Source organism: Tupaia chinensis, unplaced genomic scaffold (assembly GCF_000334495.1).
Source record: "Tupaia chinensis unplaced genomic scaffold, TupChi_1.0 Scaffold145592_1, whole genome shotgun sequence".
In the NCBI taxonomy this organism is placed as follows: Eukaryota; Metazoa; Chordata; class Mammalia; order Scandentia; family Tupaiidae; genus Tupaia; species Tupaia belangeri.
The window spans coordinates 1,004,549-1,013,459 of record NW_006205449.1 but is presented as its reverse complement, the minus strand read 5'-3'; the positions used below and the strand labels follow the sequence as shown (position 1 = coordinate 1,013,459).

At 51.4% G+C, this 8,911-nt stretch overlaps 1 protein-coding gene across 4 annotated transcripts; it reads right to left on the bottom strand.

Annotated features, from left to right (window-relative positions):
- Positions 1 to 1,521: 1,521 nt before the first annotated feature.
- Positions 1,522 to 8,621, bottom strand: PTGR3 (prostaglandin reductase 3). Of its 4 annotated transcripts, none has more exons than XM_027768121.1 (3): positions 8,396 to 8,520; positions 3,544 to 3,650; positions 1,522 to 2,688 (listed from the first exon to the last, which is right to left on the bottom strand). In XM_027768121.1, the coding sequence occupies exons 2-3, from the start codon at positions 3,642 to 3,644 to the stop codon at positions 1,764 to 1,766; spliced, it is 1,026 nt and encodes a 341-aa protein (XP_027623922.1). In that variant the 5' UTR covers positions 3,645 to 3,650; positions 8,396 to 8,520; the 3' UTR covers positions 1,522 to 1,763. The 4 variants fall into 4 exon arrangements, with proteins under 4 accessions (XP_027623922.1, XP_027623923.1, XP_027623921.1 ...); XM_027768122.1 differs by lacking the exon at positions 8,396 to 8,520 and adding an exon at positions 8,154 to 8,171; XM_027768120.1 differs by lacking the exon at positions 8,396 to 8,520 and adding an exon at positions 5,193 to 8,069.
- Between the last annotated feature and the right edge of the window lie 290 nt (positions 8,622 to 8,911).

Here is an 8,911-nt window from a genome sequence, read left to right as displayed (position 1 = left end):
ACAGCTGTTCGGGCTGAAAGGGACAGATTAATAACTGCGCACCGCGGTGGAGGAGCCTTCTTGTCCCCTGCACCAGTAACCCTTTGCTATAATGAGGACACAAAGAGCCGCACATCAGGCGGCTACACTTCCTCATAACTCAGAAGCGTCACGGTGGCAGTAGCCTCCAGTGCTATTTGTCTTTAGTGCGGTTGTGACACTTCGGCATGATCCATAATTTGGCAGCTATTTACCGTGACATTTCCCTTCAGTGCAGCCATAACGTTCAGTGAAGCCATTATTTGGTTCCATTTACCATATAAATTGTATTGTTGTGCATGCATGCTAGCAGCTACATTAGGTACCTGAAAATGAGTAAATCTTGTAAAACAGATACGCGCAGCTATTCAGCAGCAGGATTTCCTTGCTCCTCAGACAGAAGGAAAGAAAAATTAAATAGGGTCCCCAACTTTCCTGGAGCATCCTTAATTGTGTCCCTGTTTATAGAGCATGTCAGACACGCTGAAACCCAAGACTATGAAAACAATCCGGTGCACTTCACCTTCGACGAGAAAGCCACAGCACGTGGGGCCCTGTGGGTTAAGAGGTAAGTGAGCAGCTATGGCCAGATGCAGAGGACAAGGCAGCAAGTGTGTTGCTACTTTTCACACATGGTGCGTAGATGTGTATGATAAGAAGTGACAAGCAGCTTCTCATTCCACCAGGACATTTGGTGAAGGCAAATGGAACAGGGTCAGGGGCTGCTATTTGGTGTTTCTACCACTGGAGACAACACATACCTGCCATGTCCAAAAGCCAATGACAGGCAGACATATTACTGTTTTAGGTCACACAGGTCCCGCCTGTGTGTGGTGCAGGTCAAGCCGGCTGTTCTCAGACCCTTGCAGTGTCTGGAAATGCCTTTCCTCTGATGGCCTATGCTTGGGATTGGGAACCCTTACAGTGAGATTCACTCCGTACTTTTGCCTTGCCTGGGCTTGTATTAACCTTTTAAAGTCTTCCAATCTTTGTAGTTTCCCTTTCCAAAACGACTTTCTGTCTCGGTAAGTTCCCAGCACTAATTTGCTTTTGAAGAGAAGAGAGAAATTTTCCATTTGACAAATGTCTCATCAGGATAATTGTGGATAAAAGCCATTAAATGATAGATTATTTCTTTAAAATATACCTGTGTTCACTGAATCATTTTTCTAGTAACTTAATGAAATCAAACCTGTAGGAGAATTCTTCCAAATTTCTATTTAGATAGTCAGTTAGTGATCTATAGGAAAAAAAAGAAAAAAAAAAAAAAGAAAAAAAAAAGGCCATTTCCTGAGTGCATGGACTCTGCAAATACATGGCTAACTTAGGCCACACTCTCACTCATAACGCCAGGACCAAACTGTCCCAAAGCAAAAAGGTTGTGAACTAGTTTTGATACTGATATTTGAAATTCTCAACAAGCTGAAGACATACTGATTTGATCAGATCTTGCATCAGGAATTAATTTAGCGCTCAGGAACAATAAAACCTGGAATGAGACCCTCCATGGGTAACGAGTCGAACGTAAACGTTTTACCTCTTAGCCATCAAGGGAAATTTTATTAGCACATTTTTTTTTTCCAAGGGAGAAGCAGAGAGAGAAAGAGAAACTTATTCATTAACACCTTACTTTTGTTTTAAGAAATATTATATCCATTACCAACTAAAAATAAATGGATTTGAGTAATTCTGAGGCATAAAGTGCCCATTTTCTTTCTTCTTTGATTTATGTGATTGTTCTGTTTTTACAGCTTACTGTTGACAGAGTGAGGTAATTCAACTACAATTTTTCCTGTGTTTTTCCCCATGTACATGTAATCGACTGCACGGAATACAGACTCCAGGCCAGTGAACCTGCCCTCTGAAGACAGGTCTCCAAGATTCACCCCACAAATCAGGTCTCCGCTGTCATACATCTTGAGCAGGTGGTCCACGGCTGCTCGATACTCAGACAGGTAATGGTTCAGGAAGAACCCCTGGACACTGGCAGATTTCTTCAGCAGTTTGGCTGGCAATGTTCCTGCCTTCACAGGTGAAAGGCCGCTGGGAGTTTGGTAGCCAGAGATAAACCCAATTACTATCAAGCGCCCTTTGGTAGCCATGGCGTCTACAGCCAAGTCAAACATGGCGCCCCCGACAGACTCGTAGACCACATCGACACCCTGCGGGTACTCCCGCTTCAGGACAGCTTTGATGGGCTCCGCTTTGTAGTTGATGGGACGGTCACAGCCCAGAGATTTCAGAAAAGCTGATTTTTCATCAGAAGAGCAGGTTCCAATGACATGGCACTTGGCCTTCTTCGAGAGCTGCACGGCAAACTGGCCCGTCCCTCCAGCTGCGGCTGTCACCAACACTGTTTTCCCTTCTGACAGTCCTCCCAGCTCTTTCAGGCTGATGTATGCGGTGGTGCCACTTACCAGCAGGGTGAGGTACTCGGGTTTCACTGTGGGCACCTGCACTGCCACATGAGCAGGCACCACTGTGTACTCAGCAAAGGAGCCAGGTGCCAGGTAAGCCACAGCTTGGCCCACTGTGAACCTGGCACTTGCTGAGAGGCCCAGGGCTACCACCTCGCCAATACCTTCGAAACCTGCATCAAAGGGGGTCTTAACCGAAGGGTCATAGCGGCCGGCTGAGTAGTTGATGTCAGATGCGTTGACACCAACAAATCTAGAAGAAGAAAGACAAACGGATCAAGATGCCTTCTTCGTGAAGGCCTTTATCCTGCACAGAAAAGTTCCTCTAGCCGTGGCGACTATGGAGGGGTTTCTGTGTGCTAGGATCTGATAGAATTCAGATAATTCGTCCTGCTGTCCAGGTGACAAAAAGAAACCAAATAAGTATTAGTTCAACAGGGATCTGCACCCAGTGTTTTGGCATACTTCATTCTTACATCAGCTTAGGAATGACTGCACGGCAATTTAAACAGAAAGCAAGTCTCTGTCTTTCAAAAGGAGAAATAATAATAATAATAATAATAAAAGTCTGGAAACCCTCATTATATACAAACTTCACTGGAGCTATGAGTTGGAAATTAATTGGCCTCTTAACAAAGATGTTAAAAACAACACTAGGCTAAAATATATTCAAAGTAGACTTGGATTGATTCTGGCCACAATGTAACACTTCAGATAATAATAGTAATGACAATGATATTATTAAAGATTGATGCAACTGCAAGGCCATCGCTTGGTATATGTTACTGCAGGGCCGTGTGAGGCAGTCAAGAGTGGGGCAGCACCTTTTCTTCTGACGTAACAGTGTCCGACGTGAAACTACGCATTTTGATTAACTGAACAAATATCGAGTGAAGCAATTTTTATGGAACATTCAACATCCTACAGTCCTTTCAGATGAAATGGAAAGCAAATCGTCACTGTATTTTTCCTCAACAAGAATCAGAGACTGGACTTGATTAATACCAGATTTTTATTTTCACTTTGGTATCCAGAGTCAACTTAATTGCGAGGCCAGTGTTTTTTATCAGTTGTTTTTAATTTTTTATTTCTTTCTATTTCTGTATACCTCATAAGAAAAATATCCTGATACAAAGAAGGGGGAAGCCCATCTGCTATGGATGTCAGGGGGTGGCTGAGACACATAATGGAGGACCCTAAAAATGTCATCTCCACCTGTAATGAAATGAAAAGATGGTAGTTATCTGGTGGCAGGAGGAAGGCTGTTAAGTAGGTCTTTTAAAATAATTCACTTAATTTAACTGTCCCGGGTGAGGATCAGGCTCTCTGTGAAGTGGGGACTGCTCTCATGTGGCCTCCTGGGTTCTGAAACACAGAAGGGCTCTCTGTGCTCAGACACGTGCTGTGGAAGGCAGGCAGTGGCCACCGCTCCTCTGCCTTCTGCTGGTCGTTCAGAACGCCCACAACAGCTGCAAAATGCCATACCTAGAAACGTGCACAGTAACCGGGGGGTGGGGGGACCACTATTCCTGGTTTCCTGTTTGGCCTTTAATACCAAGAGGCCTACATGCTCTTTTTGCAGAAGGAGGGGTATTTGCCTTCTTTCCTTTCAATCTACTTAATGCCCAGGCCTAGTCTTTTTAAAGGGGCCAGTGTCCCAGAGCTGCCTCTGGACTCACAGGAGCAGGCCTGCAGCCCCACGGGAGCCCTGGGTGCCCCCCGCCCTTGACGCTGAGCCACAAGCTCCAGGAAAACGTCCTTGGGGATGGAAGCAAAGGCAGGGCTTGCTCCTGGGGTGCCAGACAGAGGCTTCATCACTAGTCCTGTTTTCCCAGCTCCTTCGCTCAAGATCAGTCCTTCCTCCCCAACTGCAGTGGCCACTCTTCTGTGTGGAGGCCCGGCCTGGACGCCACGGGGCGCACAGAGGGCAGTAGGGTCCTCGGCCTCTGAGCCAGCATGCCCTGCGGCAGGGATACTGGGCAGGGAGGGGGCTCTGCCAGAGGAACAGGGGCTCCCCCACTCTGCGACCCGTGGTGGTTTGCCACTTCCCAGGAAGAGGTGGAGAGACCCAGAGGCAGAGGGCAGAGTGTGCTGGCTGAACTGGGGGGCTGAGGCCAAGGTCAGGGGCAAGGGTGGGAGGACGTGCTGAGAGCAGCAGCTACAATTAGCCACGTGCCGGCTTTCCTGAAAACCAAACCAAATATGCCCTGGTTATCAGCCTGGCAAGCCAGGACTGGGGGCAGCCAATCCGCAGGGGGTGCGCCTGGGTGGCGAAGCTTAGTCCCAGCCAGGGGCAGCCCGAGATGCTGGAGCAGGCGCGTCAGGGACTGTCTCCCCTAGGAATTGCCCGGTCACTGCAGCCGCCCATCCCTGTGGTCCTGGCCTATTCAGGGCCACAAAGAGAGACGCGATCAGTGACTGCAGCCCTCCGACCCTGCACCAGGCAGGCCTGCGGACCATGACCTCCCCCTGGACGCTGGCCCTGAGCCCCGGCAGCTGCGCAGCTGCGGCCCGGGTGGGCAAGTCCTCCCGGCAGAGCCGACCAGGCTCTGACACCCCCTTTCTTCACCGCCCCAGCCCTTCTGCCTTCTAGATCTGCGCGGGAGGCCAGGGCTGCTGACAGCCTGCGCTGCTCCAGGCTCCGCGCCCTCGCCCAGTCTCCCTGTCCCGGAACCACTTGCTCTCACACAGCATGGCCAGCAGCCGCTGGCCAGGACGCCCACTGCCCATGGCGATGCCTCAGTCCTTACCCCTTACCTGCGTGGGAAGAAGTTGCAAGAGGGTCAGGGCTGCGCTTCCCTGCTCCGGAGGGAGACAAGTTAGGGCGCAGCCAGAGACTCGGGCCAGGGGGGCACGGGGCAGGGGACAGAGACCGCTACACGGGAATGCTCTGGGGGCCGCGTCCTGAGGCCCGTCTTATTCCCCCTTTTCCTGAAAATGCGTGCCTGTAATGAGTGCAGGATTCCAGGAATCTGCGGGGAACTCCTGAAAACACTAAAACGCGGCACCCTACGAAAAAGAACAGGACCCGGTGCAGGCGATTCGCAAACACAGGGCTTCCTAGAGTCTCCCGGTTTATTTATACGGAGTTTACTGTGGAACAGGGCAATCCCGCACAGGGGAGGGAAACGCATTCCTCTGACCAAAAAGCAAACGCCAAGACTTAAGTCCACAGTGCAAAACGCCTTCGGTCTTAGGATGCCTAACTAAAGTACCCGAACCAGACCTTTAGACACAGAGAGAGAAAAGAAAGAAAAAGAAAGGACGGAAGAAAGAAAAAACTCGGCCTGGAGAGTCGGGAAAACAGTTACCCTCCCAGAGCAACAGACCGTTTATCAAAAACGCCGCCCCCTCCCCCACCTTCTTTGGCCATCCCTACAAACTCCTGGCTCCATTATCTTCTACTTGAGCAGAAAATCGTTCGAAATATTTGGAAACGAAATCATCTGCCAGCCTCTTACGAAATAAGGGCAAAATAGTACACACACTGACTTAGCCGGGGTCGTTCACCCGTTGTTTTTCTTTTCTAGGCTCGGTCCTGGGGGGGATGTGCAAACGGGAAGGTGAGACCTGCAGAAAGGACCATGCATTATACATTCTACAATGCTCTGAGACTTTGAGACCCTCTCTCACACCTTGCCTAGCCCATACACTTCATTATCCTACACTGAGATCTAGCTCACAAGCACTTCACTTCCTGTGAAAGGAGTGTTTGTGTTTTCCGCTCAGCAGGAGTGAGAGGGGTCCTGGTTCACTGGAAAGACAGTCGGGTGGAGCACAGCTAAAACCACCAAACACCTTCTCAAACGCGTGAATTTGAGTTTAATCCATTCAAGGGCAGATTTTATTATGATAAAAAGGAGAAGGGTTGCATAAAATTTTAATGCAATTAACACTGCTTAGGGGAGATTTGGTCTAGGATTAAAATGAACTAACCCGCAGTGAGTTATTAAACCTCCATTCTTACAAAATCGGTGAAATGCCGTCTCCACTGAAACTGCTTGCAAGAATAAAAGGTCTTCTTACTAGTTGGTGGTGGGGCAAATTTTCCAACACCATAGGGAAAAGGGGAGACAAGGATTCCCCCACCTCCCAACTGTCAAAAACCGGCCCCATTCTTTCTGTTTCGGATTCAGGGTAGAAGTTAGGGACAAGTTCTTCAGATGAATATTTTGTTCATACGAAAGGAATTCTCAGCATGTGTGGGGGAGGCACTGACTTTGAAGTAACCTAATCTGATGTGCTCCGAAGTGGGAGCCAGCACTCTGACCACTGAATTTAGGGATCAACATTGGTCCCGCTTCTAGACAACCCTGGAGACCAGCACAGCCAGCGCCTGGGCACTATCGCCTCCTTGGGGTATCAGACTTTTCCTCGGAGGAAGGAAAAAGGGAGGGCACCACCAAGAGAGCTACAGCAAGCAAGAAGAGGAGTCTGAGGAGGGGAAAGTGCCAGAGGAGCTGATTAACACCAGATAGTGAGGCCCTGGAGACAGCCAGCAAAGCAAGCTGGTGAAGCCTCCAGGGAGGCGGGTGGTCCTAGTTCCCTAACTTCACGCTGTCCCCCCTGCAGGTTCCCTCTCTGTTGCCCCTTCTCCATTTCACACCCTGCTCCTAAAACGGCTTTTATTCCCGAGGTTGTGTGTGTGTGTGTGTGTGTGTGTGTGTGTGTGGCATTGACAGTCAATAGTGCTGAACTTTTTGTCCGATAGATAGTTTGTTTGCAAAGCTTTGCATTCTGATTTCATTTGGACTTCTAGCAAGTACTCCCAGTGCCCTGTTCTCCTGAACAGGCACTCAGGGGTTCCTGGCAGGGAAGGTGGTGCTCTTACTCTCTAAAGCCTAGGCATTTCATCGCCTCTTGAAGCAATCCTCACCGCGGTTTCCAGGGCAGTGCAAAGATGCGACCTCCCCCCTTTAAGGCACTCCCTACCTGGCCACCCCTGGGCCCTGCAGTCCCCATTCAATCCCACCCCTGGCTCACTCCATCACAACATCTGCAACAGGTTTCCCAAAGTTTTATTACATGATCTGCACTCTTCATTCCTCTGGTCTTGTTTGGAAGGCTGATAGGAATCTCTAAAATGGACTGATTTAACTTTGCATCAATCTGCTTAGGCAGGGCGCATTTTGTCCTTCAGTCCTTGTAGGAGACGGGTAGTACTTTCTAGCATAGGATTAACAAAGTAGTTACAGTCAGAACTCAGTCCTCCCTATAACATTACTCAACCTGAAACATGCAACGCTATAACCATTCTGATGGGACTTAGCAGGCCAAAGGGCACAGAGGAGGGACCAGCCTGCATAGGCGGGCTGCTGGCGGTGCGCGAGCAGAGACCAAGCAGCCAGGATCCCACAGGCAGAGCAAGGTCTTCCTTCCCGTGGCTTCACTAGTTACTAAAGATTAGTGAAGTGGGAACACGTTACAGCGAGAGCAGAGGAGGAAAAGATGGCCAGGTCAGGCTTTGACCTAAGTGTCACCAAAAGTCTGCAAAACAGTGCAGGCAAGTGCGGCTATGCCCCCACCCCGGCCACGCGCCTGTCCTTACACTCAAGGGAAGCGACACTCACACAGCACTGACAACAGGCGGACGACCCCGGTGAGGTGCACACCAACACACCCAACCACAGCCTCCGCCATTGCGAGGCGATTGCCAACCGGGAGGAGCCAGGAAAAGCCAGCCGGGTCCCCGGCCTCCTTCCTCCAAAGCGCGTTTACCTAAACGTCGCAGTGCGTGTCCAGGCTGTTCCTGCTCCACCCTAAAGACTGTGTCAACGCAGGAACCGTGGGCGCACGCGGGTGGGCCAGGAGGGGAGCCTCCCCTTCTGGGTCCCGTCGGTTTTATTTCGGGAGCGGGAGGGGGAGGAGGGGGGGCTGGAGGAGGGGAGGGGGATCCCAAATTAAAATAACCCTCTGTTCGGCGCTGCGCGGGCGGGGCGGGGGGCGCGCGCCGGGCTCACCGGTTCCGGACGAGGAGGTCTCCGTCCCCGGGAAGCGGCACCGGGCAGTCCCGCTGCAGGGAGACGGCCTCGCGGAAGTTGGGACTCAGCCGGGTCACCACCAGCTTCTGCATGGCACGGGGGATAGCGGAGCCCTGGAAGTCCAGGAAGTGGCGAGCGTACGACATGTCCACGATGGTTCGGGCCCCGGCGGACGCCAGCCGAAGCATGGCCCGCGTCTCCGCCCGCACCCCCCAGCCCCGCGGCGCGCAGCGCGGGCCGTCAGCTCAGCCCCCGCGGAAGACCGATGCGCCACCCCTGGGTCCTGGCCGGGAGCCCCCGGCCGCCGGCCGCTGTTCCTTTAATCTTTTTGTTTTGGTTTGAATCTGCTGGGCGCAGACTGGCCAAGGATCCTCCGCCCTCCCCCTTCCTCCCGGCGCGGGAGAGGCACCGGATATCCCCACCTCCCCAAGCTCGGAAAGCCGGATTTGACTCCTCTAAAAGGGGGGGGGGGGGGGCAAGCCGCCCGGCACCCCC

Excerpts from the sequence above, each read along its gene's own strand:
- PTGR3 (XM_006168114.3), bottom strand. The coding sequence starts at position 8,604 with ATGCTTCGGCTGGCGTCCGCCGGGGCCCGAACCATCGTGGACATGTCG. Across the intron at positions 2,689-8,395 it reads GACCTCCTCGTCCGGAACCG|ATTTGTTGGTGTCAACGCAT; the intron begins GTGAGCCCGGCG and ends TTCTTCTTCTAG.